The sequence below is a fragment of the Trifolium pratense genome, linkage group LG6 (assembly GCF_020283565.1).
Source record: "Trifolium pratense cultivar HEN17-A07 linkage group LG6, ARS_RC_1.1, whole genome shotgun sequence".
Classification (NCBI taxonomy): domain Eukaryota; kingdom Viridiplantae; phylum Streptophyta; class Magnoliopsida; order Fabales; family Fabaceae; genus Trifolium; species Trifolium pratense.
Window position 1 is genome coordinate 36,701,221 of NC_060064.1, and position 13,745 is coordinate 36,714,965.

A 13,745-nucleotide genomic window follows, 5' to 3' on the forward strand; every position below is an offset into this window, starting at 1 on the left:
ATTATTTTCAAAAGTAAATCATCTCTAATTTACATTTTATTTTATGTCAAACACAATAATTCAAGTCAAGCTCACATCTTCATATAACATGTTAGAATTAACACATATACTCCAGTTTGATCATTGAAAATGTTGTGTCAAAACCAAATAAATGGATAAACCCCAATTTGATCATTGAAAGTATATCTCACTGAATGTTCATCAATATATCAAAATTGCAATTTTTTTAAATCTTGATATTCGGCCTTAGAACCAACTAATTCGAGGGAATTAATTTCACCACTCATTTGCAATGCCCCATTTAAAGTAAGAGTTTTTTTTTACTATGTATCGTGGACTAGTCCACCAAAATTCACACCAGAGAGAACTAAATCTGAAACTTTAGTAGCATATTCCAAGGAAGCAAATCAATCCCACAGAATCCACAAATATTTTTTTTTCCTTTAATCATCTTAGTCTTCAAATATATTTTTAGATAGTTAATTTAGTGAATAAAATTTCTAACAAAAGAGACAGTAAAGGTGCATTTGATTTGTTAAATGATAAGTACTGGACAGAACAACACAACACATGACAGAAGAATAAACTTTTATGATATTGAACATTTTTTTTGTCTTAACATTGTTTGGTGTATAAAATGATATTTTGGTATTTTAAACGACTTGTACTTGAGACAAAAAGTTGTGCTGTGGTTTAGTGAGGGACAAAAATTTCTGTTTTTGTCCTGTCTCTTGCCTCTCAGTTTGTCCAGTCCCCAAAACAGTTTTACAATCAAACATAATACAACTTGAGTTGTCCTGTCCAGTCATTTATTTTTTAGCGGATCAAACAAATCATAAAGATATACTTGCAATTTCAATACACTTAAAAACATGATTTGCCCCTAAATAAATTTGACTTTTAGACCAAAAGCCAAAATGGGTACAATAAAATAAAAAGAAAAAGAAAATAAAAGGAAAAAAAGAAAAAGCAAAGGAAAATGAGAATCATACACGCACGTTATATTGCACTAATAACGCTCAAATTTGTCAAATCATATAAAAACCCACACACCAACACCAACCTCTGCTGCTACAATACTCTCTTCTCTCTATTTGCTTCTAAAGTTTTCATCTTTTTCAAAAGGGTTTTCATTTCAACCTTCTCTTTGTTTTATCCACATTATCGTTATTCACTTCATAACCAAATATTCTCTCTGCACCCTTTTGTTTTTTCTGCATTTGGAGTTGTTGCAAACCGCGTTTTTGAATAATCTGTGCTGAAAAATTTGGTGGGCAACTGCAAAAATCATTCATTTTTGATTGAGTAGTTGAGTAGCTGTTGGTGGTTGATTCAATTGCTTGCAAAAGCTCAGTTTTTTATCAGATCTTTCTTAGATTATGGTATGGTATTTCGTTTCTCATTCATTTGTTATTCATTTGGGTTTTATTTTCTGGTCTTGGTTGAGTCAATTTCAAGTCTTTCATTCACTTTTAGTCACGTGAAACTTGGTTGAAATTTTGAAAATGGTTTTTTTTTTTTTTTTCTTGGCATAATGAGGTTGTGGTTTTCCTTTGATTGATGCAAATGATTATGTTTTTTCATTGAAGTGATTAATGTTGCAATGTTGTGGTTATGTTTTTTTTTTTTTTTATGAATGTGTCCCTAGCTTATTGTTAGCTGATAGTGTTGAAGTCAAGTCAAATTCTATAGTGATAGTGATTTTGACAATGTTTTTGGATAAAAAGGAATTTTGTGAAATTTTTAATTGTGAATGGTGTATTGTAAATCTTTTGTTATAAATTAGTTATTGAAATGTTGATATGTTTCTTAAAATTGGATTGTGTTGGATTTACATTGTTGATTACAACGTTATAAATGTATGTCGGTTATTGATTGATTTTAAATTTTTCGTTGACTTAAGTGTAGAAATATTTGGCTTTTAATTTGGTCCGAATTTGAAATTAACGATAAATTGAATTTTGAATTTACCCGCGTGTTTATGAGTTTCGCGCCAGTTGTGTGATTATGCATAAATTTCATAATGTAGGCTGCCACCGCCATTCCTATAGTTGGGACCCATGTTTGGGTGGAGGATTCTGATGTAGCTTGGATAGATGGCGAGGTCTTGGAGGTTAATGGAGAAGAAGTCAAAGTCCTTTGCACTTCGGGAAAGACGGTGAGTACATTTCGTAATAATATTTGCTAAATGTCAACTCAGAATTTGGAACTTTCTGTTGCTTTAAATTTTGTGAATTTTGTCCCTTTCATATGTCTCATTTGTAATATGCAGGTTGTTGTCAAAGCTTCCGATGTTTTTCATAAAGATACCGAAGTTCCACCATGTGGAGTGGATGATATGACAAAGCTCGCATACCTGCATGAGCCTGGAGTCCTAAATAATCTGAGATCAAGATATGATATCAATGAAATTTATGTATGCATCTCAGTTCCCATCTCTGGTAACATTGTGTCTGTTGCGTGGCGGAAACGTCACCCTTCAATCTTTATTTATTAGAAAAATCTTCATGTCTTCGTGCTTTATTAATGTGTGCCATATTAATGTTTTGCTTCCAGACTTACACTGGGAGTATATTGATTGCTGTGAACCCTTTCATAAAGCTTCCTCATTTATATGATAGCCATATGATGGCACAATATAAAGGTGCAGGTTTTGGCGAGTTAAGTCCACACCCCTTTGCTGTTGCAGACAATGCGTATAGGTAATTTTTATTTATGTCATGTACATAGAGCATGCTATTAGATTACAAATTCTGATTATATAAATTATTCTGTATTTAGGCTCATGATAAATGAGGGAATCAGCCAGTCAATATTGGTTAGTGGTGAAAGTGGAGCCGGTAAAACAGAAAGTACTAAGTTACTCATGCGATATCTTGCTTACATGGGGGGGAGAGCCACTGTTGCTGAAGGTAGAACCGTCGAGCAAAAAGTCCTTGAGGTGAGAGAATTATTATATCTTTATGAGTTTGGGTTGGCAAGCTGATTTGACTACCATAAACTGTATTTATTTCGTTGATCTCAGTTAACGTCTAAATTTCGTATAACCTTGACAAACTAAAGTAGATCTTTCTTTCTTGATCTGCAGTCAAATCCTGTCCTAGAAGCATTTGGCAATGCAAAGACTGTGAGGAACAATAATTCAAGGTGGAAAATGATAAGTGTTCTTGCCTGTTTATAGGACAAATTTTTATGCCATACCATCTTATTGTTTTATTTTCTCACTTGTGAACTTCTGCAGTCGTTTCGGTAAGTTTGTGGAGATTCAATTTGATAAAAAAGGAAGAATATCGGGCGCTGCTATCAGAACCTATCTGCTGGAAAGATCACGTGTTTGCCAGGTGTCAGATCCAGAGAGGAATTATCACTGTTTCTACATGCTTTGTGCTGCACCTCCAGAGGTAATGAGATTCTTTTGTTTATAATAATACGATTAATATAAGCAACAGTTTTGAAGTTCTTTATCGGTAAATTCATGCTTGGCATTGTGGAATTTTGCGCTTTAACTTCTATATTTTTTTACAGGAAGTTAAGAAGTACAAATTAGGACATCCAAGAACATTTCATTATCTGAATCAATCAAGTTGCTATGAGTTGGAAGGGGTTGATGAATCTAAAGAATATAATGCTATAAGGAGGGCAATGGATGTTGTTGGAATAAGTTCTGTGGAGCAGGTATTTTATGGGAGTTTCTTTAGTTTCACGATTAGTTTCTGCAATTTTGGTCTATGATTCAATGCTTTTTATCCATTTCTGAAACCTCTCTCTAGGATGCAATATTTCAAGTTATTGCTGCCATTTTGCATCTTGGGAACATTGAATTTGCGAAAGGGGAGGAGTTTGATTCATCTATGCCCAAAGATGAAAAATCCCGGTTCCACCTACAGACTGCAGCTGAACTTTTTATGTGAGCAAATGTTTGATTCATCATTGCACAGTTTCAAGTTTTACATTTTATATCTTTTCCACCTTGACTAAATTTGACTAAATTTTTTTATTCAGGTGTGATGCAAAGGCACTTGAAGATTCTCTTTGCAAACGTGTAATTGTTACTCGCGATGAAACAATTACAAGATGGCTGGATCCAGAAGCTGCCGCACTCAGTCGAGACTCTTTGGCTAAGATTGTATACACAAGATTGTTTGACTGGTAAGTCTGTGAACTTATTGGTCAGATACAAGGTTTTAAATAAAAGTCGCGGTCGTCGCGGTGTGAATTTATCACAATATTGCACAAATTTCATTAAAATTATCTGTATTATCATATAAGTATAATAACTGAAATTAGAGATAGATCTTAAGTTCTAAACTAGGGAAAGAGCTAAACGGAGATAACATTATGTAATTTATGTTCAGATTTGTACTAAAAATGTGATTTTTATCCATCTCAATTGATAAAAATGGAATTCTCTGTCTATTTGCATTTCGTCGCGGCTGTAACGGCATTTCAATGTATTTTTTTCACTATGTAAAAATGGGGAAAAACAGTAACGGCTACTGCCGATACTGTTTTGTCGGGGCCGTTTTCTAGGTAACAGACCTTTTTTAAAACCTTGGTCAGATATATATTTTCGAAACATGGAGATACTGGCAAATTTGACCGATTCACTTGTCATATTAACATCTCATTTGTAATTTGTCATTCTTTTGCAGGTTGGTTGATACAATAAATAACTCCATTGGTCAAGATCCCGAGTCAAAATCTTTAATTGGTGTGTTGGATATTTATGGGTTTGAGAGTTTCAAAACCAACAGGTGTGTGACCGGTACACCTTTTGTCGTGTAATTAGCATGGATCAGTCTCTTAAAGTGAACAGTTACTCCAATAAACTTGCAGATTGTTATAAAGCCCTTTGCTGATGTCAATTTTGTATATTATCCCTGATTGTCGTCACGTGTGTTTTGCAGTTTTGAGCAATTTTGTATTAATTTGACCAATGAAAAGCTTCAGCAACATTTTAATCAGGTTTGTTTGTGAAAGATATATTTTTCCCCTTATGATTGCTTGCATATTCAAAACAGACAATAACATCACCTTTTTGTTTATTCGACATGCTATTGTTGTGCTCAAATATTTTGTTTTGCAGCATGTTTTCAAAATGGAGCAAGAGGAATACAAAAAAGAAGAAATTGATTGGAGTTACATTGAATTTGTGGATAATCAAGATATACTGGATCTGATTGAAAAGGTTTTCTCTTTCTAAGTCTGCTATCCTTAAGTTGATTGGTTTTATGCCTTTATCTCTCGTTGCATGATTTTATATAAGATATTCATTCCCGCTAAATATTATTTATTAAATGTGGATGGCTGTAGATCAAAGTGTCATTAATGAATTTATTATTTTTCATTTGAAATATTTTTAACTTTTGAATTGTCTTACATTCATTTTCAGAAACCTGGTGGCATTATTTCGCTTTTGGACGAAGCTTGGTAAATTTTGTTCCGATAATCCATATATATTCGTTTTAATTATTTCCATGAATGCTCAGTATGCTGTATGTGTTTGTGTTATGTAGTATGTTTCCTAGATCAACGCATGAAACTTTTTCCCAAAAGTTGTATCAGACCTTCAAAGACCATAAAAGGTTTAGCAAGCCCAAATTATCACCAACTGACTTCACAATTTGCCATTATGCCGGTGATGTAAGTTGGTAAAATTGCAGTTTTAGTTTAGAAATATAATAAATAAGATACGTATATGACATAATATATGTCAAGAATGCTAGATTTGATTTGATATTTTTTTGTAGGTCACTTATCAAACTGAGTTCTTCCTTGACAAGAACAAAGATTATGTTGTTGCGGAACACGAGGCACTTCTTTATGCTTCCAAATGTCCCTTTGTATCTGGCTTGTTTCCCCCTTCACCCGTGGAAACTTCCAAACAATCAAAGTTCTCTTCAATAGGTTCCAGATTTAAGGTATTTTTATTTATAAAAGAAAATAACTATTTTGTCTTGTTTAATCTTTGGGATTGTAAAAACTCTTCATATTTTCTGCATTGCAGCAACAATTGCAATCTTTACTTGAAACTCTAAGTTCCACTGAGCCACACTACATTCGATGTGTGAAACCCAATAATCTTCTTAAGCCAGCAATTTTTGAGAATAAAAATGTTTTGGTGCAACTGCGCTGTGGGGTAAGACTGCTACGGTTTTTCTCCAGTTGTGCTTACCATATACTTCATGCTGTAAGTGAAGGTCAACCAAAGATTATGCAAGTTTTGCTTATTAGGATAGTTCATCTGGTTGTAGGGAGTTATGGAGGCAATTCGGATTAGCTGTGCCGGTTATCCCACTAGAAAAGCCTTTGATGAATTTGTGGATCGATTTGGCCTTCTTGCTCCTGAAGCATTAGATCGAAGGTATCTATGTTGTTCTTCCTTCTTATCAGGAATGTTGGTTGTTATTCTAAAAATGTTTACTTATTTCATATTTTAAATATGTCAGTTCTGATGAGGTCACTGCTTGCAAGAGGATCCTAAAGAATGTTCAACTTGAAGGTTATCAGGTAACTATTACCGTTGCATTCAGTAATTGCAGATTGACCGTACATATTATATTTTTCTAATTAATTTTATTGGTATTGCCACAGATTGGTAAAACAAAGGTGTTTCTTCGAGCTGGTCAAATGGCAGAACTAGATACACGTAGAAGTGAGATCTTAGGGAAGTCAGCAAGTATTATTCAGAGGAAAGTTCGTTCATATTTGGCACGTCGAAGTTTCATTTTGCTTCGTTTGTCAGCTGTGCAGATTCAAGCTGCATGCAGAGGTCTCTGCTCATTGATTCTTAAGATATTAGCTCACAGGATAAATTTGGAGAATAATTTAGACTTTTGAAGTCTGATGGCTTGCTTTGTACTGATTGCAGGACAACTTGCTCGGCAAGTTTTCGAGGGAATGCAACGGGAGGCTTCTAGTCTTCTTATTCAAAGGTATTTCCGCATGCATATTGCCAGGAAGGCGTATAAAGAATTGTATGCCTCTGCTGTCTCTATCCAGACTGGTATGCGGGCGATGGTTGCTAGGCTTGAGCTACACTTTAGAAGGAGGACTAGTGCAGCAATTGTCATTCAGGTAGGGGATATTCTGAAGAACTTCTATATAAGATAGTTTAAACATTTTTTTTTACTGTTATTGTTGTTCATACAGCGAATACAAAATTGTTATTGTGGAATAGTTTATTTGTTTTGGTTTAAAAAACTTTTACAAATCCGATGAATTTGGGTCTTGCAGAGCCACTGTAGGAAATACATGGCACGACTACATTTCACGAAATTAAAGAAGGCAGCAATTGCCACACAATGCGCATGGAGAGGAAAGGTGGCCAGGCGAGAACTGCGGAAACTCAAGATGGTAAACACCTTTTTGTAACTTGTTAATCCTTTGAATCTGTCGACGAATATATACTTTTAGTAAAATTGTGCCTTCTTTCAACTTCAATTGGCAACATTTGGACTACTATACTCCTCCAGCAAGAAGTCTTTCTAGCTCATGCATATATTATGTTCTAATATCTCTTGGTTTGTTAGTAGCTACTAGCGACTACCTATAGGCTAGATTTTCATCATCAGTTTCTTCTTTTCATCGGTCCTTGACTGTATGCCCGTAACCAATAATACTCTAGCGGCCTAAATAGATCCACATATATGTGATACTTTTGACCTCTACTAGATGATTACATTATTCAAAATAGGTACCTTGCAAATTTTCATACCTCAAACTACAATGTTATAAAAGTACTGCAGAATAAAGTCAAATATCACACCTACTTGGCATGATGTCTGTTAGCGGCCAACATTCGGTGGGATTTAGTCCCACATCGGATAGATAGGATTCTTGATAAGAGTTTATAAATAGGAGGCAATCCTCACCTTACAAGCCGGTTTTGAAAGGATGAGTTAGGCCGATCTGACAATGTCAACACTTTTTCGGTTCTTATCTGCGAGCCAGTCTTTTTTGTTTGAGCTCCTAGTTTATGTATTCTATCATTTAGTGATCATTGAACCTTAAAGGTGAAAGCTCTAAATTCATAACAGTAGGTTTTATATGCAACAACAGCAAAAGTCAGCTTTATATGCAATTTGCACAAAACTAAAGTTTGTGCCAATTATTTGCTAAGCAGGGGGGATATTTTTTTTTTTGAATGAAACTAAGCAGGGGTAATTGTTTCAAACTATTAGATCTTACGACTAATTGACTGTCCATTGACGATTGACCTCTTTTGCTTTTCTCATTTAGTGATTGAAATTTTTCATTTTTTTGGTTGTAGGCTGCAAAAGAAACAGGGGCTCTCCAAGATGCCAAAAATAAGCTTGAAAAACAAGTTGAAGACCTCACATTAAGGTTGCAGCTGGAAAAACGTTTAAGGGTAAATGACTTTGATTTTTCTAGTACTAACTGCTAACTGAAATGATTTAACAATGGTATACTGGAAAGCTTCCAGAAGAATTAATTAATCACTCTAATTTCAGTAAAATATTTTAGTGGAATGACATTGATTTGTGCAATTGATAAAAGAGTTTTAGTATCTCTCCTTTATTTCTAAAAAGAAATGATTTAGTATCTGACCTTGCAATAAACTTCTAATATTAAATATAGGTGGACATTGAAGAAGCAAAAGCAAAAGAAAATGAAAGATTAAACTCAGCTTTGCAAAAGATGCAACATCAGTACAAAGAAACTAAATCACTTCTTGAAAAGGAGCGGGAGGCTACTAAAAGATTGGAGGAGAGAGTTCCTGTGATACAGGAGGTTCCAGTTGTTGACCATGATTTGTTGGAGAAGCTAAAAAGCGAAAATGAGACACTCAAGGTGAGGTGGTTATGTGCTTAGATATCTGTGTTTTGTTTAAAGAAAGTATTAGTATATTGACGGTATGCTTCACATATTTTAGCCTAAGATAGGTTGCCAAATTGTATTTTACTAATATAATGCTTCTTGGAGTTTTTTTACAGAACTTGGTGAGTTCATTGGAAAAGAAAATTGATGAAACGGAAAAAAAGTATGAAGAGGAAACCAAACTTAGCGAAGAAAGGTTGAAGCAAGCTTTGGATGCAGAATCGAAAATAATCCAGCTGAAGACTGATATGCAAAGGTATTGTTCATGACTAAGCTTCGTCGATATCAGATAAAAGAGTTAACGGTGTAGTGTCTAACTGTAATCATCCAGTTACAAAATCTCTGTCATGGTGTGACCATTTTTATTTCTTAATTAATATCGATAGGCTTGAAGAGAAATTCACAGACGTGGAATTTGCAAATCAACTTCTGCAGAAACAATCTCTGTTAAACACACCTGTGAAAACAACTGCCGAGCACCTCTCTTCCCCTGTATCTAAGGTAACTTATTTTATAGTTTATACCAGCTAAATTATGTAGGTCCTCATTTTTTTGTTATTGTGCATGCGTTGTTTGGAATATTGACATTTTCATATGCAGAAGTTGGGAAATGGTTACCATGTCGAAGAAGAACAGAATGACGTTGTAAGTACTTTGTTTGCTACTATTTCTGCATGACTTTTTGATTGTGTTTTGTGTGGATTATGAAATGTTTTGTATTTCCAGGATACATTTGTTACACCGGTGAAACAATATGTTACCGAATCTGACTCGAAGTTGAAGAGATCGTGCAGTGAACGATATTATGTATGTGCTTAAGCTTAAGAAGTTAATTATGATAGTTTTCATATTTTTTTCATGCAAAGGCACCATTTGATTTTAAACTCTTGTTTTGCTGTAGGGGAGTTTTGATTCACTTGTCAACTGTGTTAGTAAAAATATTGGGTTCAATCATGGAAAGCCTGTTGCCGCATTTACCATATACAAATGTCTTCTCCACTGGAAATCATTTGAAGCTGAAAAATCCAGTGTATTTGATCGCCTTATCCAGATGATTGGTTCTGCAATTGAGGTGACTTTCCTATTCTATTCTGAACTATACTCTATGGAACACGATAGTATCAGGAAAAAGCTTTGGGAACAAATTATACTTAGGACGAGCATTTAATTATGAAAATAATTTATTGTGTTCTTCAAGCATACTCTCTTTTTACCTCACAGGATCAAGATGACAATGATCTTATGGCCTATTGGCTGTCAAATACATCAACATTGTTGTTTTTACTTGAACAAAGCTTGAAATCTGGGAGTTCAAAAAATGCAACCTCGGTTGGAAAACCACCTAACCCAACATCCCTCTTTGGAAGAATGACTATGGTAATTAATATTTCATATTTTCTAATTTCCATTGAGCACTTCAAAATTAAAATATTCCACTTAATTCATTTCAATGGTAAATTGCAGGGTTTTCGTTCATCCCCTTCTTCTGCCAACCTTGCTGCCCCCTCATCGGTGGTTGTACGCAAGGTAGAGGCTAAGTACCCTGCATTGCTTTTCAAGCAGCAGCTCACAGCCTATTTGGAGAAAATATATGGCATCGTTCGAGATAACTTGACGAAGGAGTTAACATCGGTTCTTGCATTATGTGTCCAGGTGTGTTGAAACCTAGTTGGAAACTAAAGTTGGAAGCATTGTCTCATCCGATACAGTTCTTTTTGTATGTTAATGTTGTCATATACATTTTTGCCATCTCGAGATATTTTCTAGAAACATACTTCAAAAGGGATTGAGTCTACATATTGTGTTTAAGTCGGTTTTTAAAAAATAATGTTCCTTAAGCAAACCTCATTGATGATTCACAGGCACCAAAAACATATAAGGGAGCGTTACGATCTGGCCGGTCCTTCGGTAAAGATTCCCCAATGGTTCACTGGCAGAGTATTATTGAATCCCTCAACAACCTCCTCTGTACACTGAAAGAGAACTTTGTAAGGAGCTTTGTGATTATTAACATCTGCATATTATGCAATTACCTTCCTGTTGGCCTTCTCCATTCAATTTTTAAAAATGCTGAAAGAAGATAATAATCTTTTGTGTTTCAGGTGCCTCCGGTTCTTATCCGAAAGATCTTCAGTCAAACATTTTCATTTATTAATGTGCAACTCTTCAATAGGTAAGTGGTTTATAATACATGCATACACCCTCTAACATACAAGACATATTTTTGTATCATAATGTTTTTATCGTATTAATTTGGAAAATTTAACATTTTTTCCTCTAAAATGATTACCAGTCTTCTAGTTCGTCCCGGTTGTTGCACATTCAGCAATGGAGAATATGTGAAAGCTGGATTAGCTGAATTAGAGCTGTGGTGCTGCCAAGCAAAGGAGGAGGTAATTTGTTTTCACTTTTACAGTAATGTGTTGATCTTGAGTTAAAACGTATGTTACTTGGTATGTTGATGACATGTCCTTTCTGTGCTGGTGTTCTCGTTTTTAATAAAAGCTCCAAAATAATTTCTGTAAGTTTGCAGTATGCAGGATCGTCTTGGGATGAGCTCAAGCACATAAGACAGGCTGTTGGATTCTTGGTATGCGCTTCTTGTTTTTGATAATCAGTGTTTATTCTTGAACAAGACAACAAGTAGATTTATTATGTTTCCGTTTCTTGTTTTAAATCAAATAACCAATATCCAATCTTTTGTTTTAATTACATCTACGTTGTTTAAATTTTGTGATTTTATATAACAGGTTATTCATCAGAAGTATAGGATATCCTATGATGAAATCGTTAACGATTTATGCCCTGTAAGTCTTTATCCATCTAAAACTCAACATGCATGCATGCATGAAACCTGCGTCTCTCATTTATACTCTCGCCATTATACTATAGCAACGATAATCTTATCATCACACTTTTTATAGTTTATATATTTTTTATCTTATCGTTACCCTGGTTTTGTTTCTACAGATCTTGAGTGTCCAGCAGCTATGTAAAATATGTACACTTTACTGGGACGATATCTACAATACACAAAGCGTATCACCACATGTAAGTTTGTGTCTATAATTTCTCTAATCACAGCAAAAGGTATCTTTGAAATGGCAAATGCTTAATTGATGCATTTAAATCTTCCTTCAGGTCCTGGCAAGCATGAGGATGGACTTGGACTCCAATAATTCTCCGAATGATTCTTTCTTGTTGGATGACAGTTCCAGGTGAGGATGCTTTACTAGAGAAGCCACTCAAAACATCTCATTTAAAGCGGGTTTTAGATGTTTTTTCTTCATATTCACGTTTTTATTTTTTGTAATGAAAAGTTCTAGAAGTGATTTTTTCGTAAAAAAACTATAACAAACGGACCCTTGGACACTATGCAATAGGCCTTATTATTCGTTTATAATATTGTTTTATTTTTTTTACAGCATTCCCTTCTCAGTGGATGACCTCTCTGCATCCCTACAAGATAAGGACTTCTCAGACATGAAAGCAGCAGATGAACTTCTTGAGAATCCAGCTTTCCAATTTCTAATTGAGTAGCCTCTACCATACTCATTTGATTGTGCCATTTGGTACTTGTAAATGCCCTTTTACATTTAGTCTTTCACATTACTTTTTTCCTTTAGAAGAAAAATATAGTGCATTTTTTGGCCATATCCCTGCAATCCTTCATCATGATGCTGCTCCTGCTGTATAGTTATTTCTATCATTCTTTTGTTAGCATTCAACTATAATTTTCTCATTATTAATATGAGGGGGGATTTTTTGGGATTAATGAGCTTGCCTTGTAAATTCACAGGTATGAAAAAATATATAGCAATGAAAAACAAGAGTTTGAACTCTAGTTTTTATTTGAACTCATCTGATATTTTCTTTCACCAGCATGTTTATCTGATAATTGGTTCCCCTAGAAAGTGTTTTTGAATGCTTTTTAATTTAATCACTTTCTTAGACTAAAATAATTGTAAATCCATTATAAATATGTCTATTTAATATCACTAACCACATGTGAAGCACCGACGCAGACACATAAATCAAACACGATATTTACATGTTGATACTAATAACAATTAGAAAAAAATAAATTAATTGAATATGTTGGTATTGGACATGTGACACATGTCGGACACCAAACATGTTTTCGATCAGAGGTGTCATGTGCTACAGAGTGACGCTTAAGAGTAAAGACACATTCTAGTTCTCGAGAAGTTAAGTTGAAATGAGACATCGGTACAATCAACATAAGTGATTGTAATAATGAGTATATGTACGTAAGTTCTATATTAAACGTCCTGTAATATTTCTACAATGAATATTAATGTGTATACTAAGTAGTAAGTTTGATTTTAGAACACTTAAAAAAATTAAATGTAAGTAGTCATCTCTAGTATTCAATTTGTATGTTTTTTTTTTTTTTTTTAAAAAAAAAAAAAAAGCTTAGTTCTCTAGAGCTACATGTTGTCTATTGAGATATATCAAAGATCAAGTGTGAATTAAGTAAAATCTCACATTATTTGTAAGAGTTGATGTTGAACAACTTATATATAAATAAAAAAAATTCACAAACTTAATTCCTTAAAATAGTTTTAGGTAAAAGGTGGTGTTAAAAGTCATATATATTTGAACATGGAGAGAGAGTTCTGAAAAGTGGTGGAGAGTTTCAAAAAAAAATTAAACATGACATTAGAGGAGATTTTACTTAAGTTGTGTCGGGGGGTTAACTAGAATGATAGATAGTGTAACCGGCAGATATAAAAATACTACTGTAATAGTAATTAGTTTGAAAAGCAGCTTTTTAATAAGTACAACCATTTTTTAAAATTAAAATCAGATCACAAACAAACTGACTTTGTAAAAGTCAAAATATTACTTTTTTCCAAAATAAATTCTTTTTCACTTTTGAG

At 34.0% G+C, this 13,745-nt stretch overlaps 1 protein-coding gene across 2 annotated transcripts in view; it reads left to right on the forward strand.

Moving 5' to 3' along the window:
* The first annotated feature begins 986 nt into the window (after positions 1-986).
* Positions 987-13,745, forward strand: part of LOC123892502 (myosin-6-like) — a 28,792-nt gene continuing 16,033 nt past the window's right edge. Inside the window, exons 1-39 of one of the 2 annotated variants that reach the window (XM_045942297.1) lie at positions 987-1,382; positions 2,030-2,158; positions 2,273-2,416; positions 2,557-2,702; positions 2,782-2,941; positions 3,089-3,147; positions 3,242-3,401; positions 3,526-3,675; positions 3,771-3,907; positions 4,003-4,149; positions 4,653-4,754; positions 4,908-4,965; positions 5,087-5,188; positions 5,393-5,430; positions 5,517-5,643; positions 5,751-5,921; positions 6,008-6,139; positions 6,255-6,364; positions 6,450-6,510; positions 6,595-6,772; positions 6,872-7,077; positions 7,237-7,356; positions 8,273-8,371; positions 8,602-8,814; positions 8,958-9,097; positions 9,228-9,342; positions 9,442-9,486; positions 9,568-9,648; positions 9,743-9,913; positions 10,063-10,218; positions 10,306-10,494; positions 10,704-10,829; positions 10,944-11,014; positions 11,135-11,234; positions 11,375-11,431; positions 11,592-11,648; positions 11,812-11,892; positions 11,983-12,059; positions 12,267-12,702. In XM_045942297.1, the coding sequence (XP_045798253.1) occupies positions 1,380-1,382; positions 2,030-2,158; positions 2,273-2,416; positions 2,557-2,702; positions 2,782-2,941; positions 3,089-3,147; positions 3,242-3,401; positions 3,526-3,675; positions 3,771-3,907; positions 4,003-4,149; positions 4,653-4,754; positions 4,908-4,965; positions 5,087-5,188; positions 5,393-5,430; positions 5,517-5,643; positions 5,751-5,921; positions 6,008-6,139; positions 6,255-6,364; positions 6,450-6,510; positions 6,595-6,772; positions 6,872-7,077; positions 7,237-7,356; positions 8,273-8,371; positions 8,602-8,814; positions 8,958-9,097; positions 9,228-9,342; positions 9,442-9,486; positions 9,568-9,648; positions 9,743-9,913; positions 10,063-10,218; positions 10,306-10,494; positions 10,704-10,829; positions 10,944-11,014; positions 11,135-11,234; positions 11,375-11,431; positions 11,592-11,648; positions 11,812-11,892; positions 11,983-12,059; positions 12,267-12,381 (4,533 nt within the window). In that variant the 5' untranslated portion in view covers positions 987-1,379 and the 3' untranslated portion in view covers positions 12,382-12,702. Of the gene's footprint in view, positions 1,383-2,029; positions 2,159-2,272; positions 2,417-2,556; positions 2,703-2,781; positions 2,942-3,088; positions 3,148-3,241; positions 3,402-3,525; positions 3,676-3,770; positions 3,908-4,002; positions 4,150-4,652; positions 4,755-4,907; positions 4,966-5,086; positions 5,189-5,392; positions 5,431-5,516; positions 5,644-5,750; positions 5,922-6,007; positions 6,140-6,254; positions 6,365-6,449; positions 6,511-6,594; positions 6,773-6,871; positions 7,078-7,236; positions 7,357-8,272; positions 8,372-8,601; positions 8,815-8,957; positions 9,098-9,227; positions 9,343-9,441; positions 9,487-9,567; positions 9,649-9,742; positions 9,914-10,062; positions 10,219-10,305; positions 10,495-10,703; positions 10,830-10,943; positions 11,015-11,134; positions 11,235-11,374; positions 11,432-11,591; positions 11,649-11,811; positions 11,893-11,982; positions 12,060-12,266; positions 12,703-13,745 lie in introns of those variants that run through there. The other variant, XM_045942299.1, reaches the window with a different exon arrangement.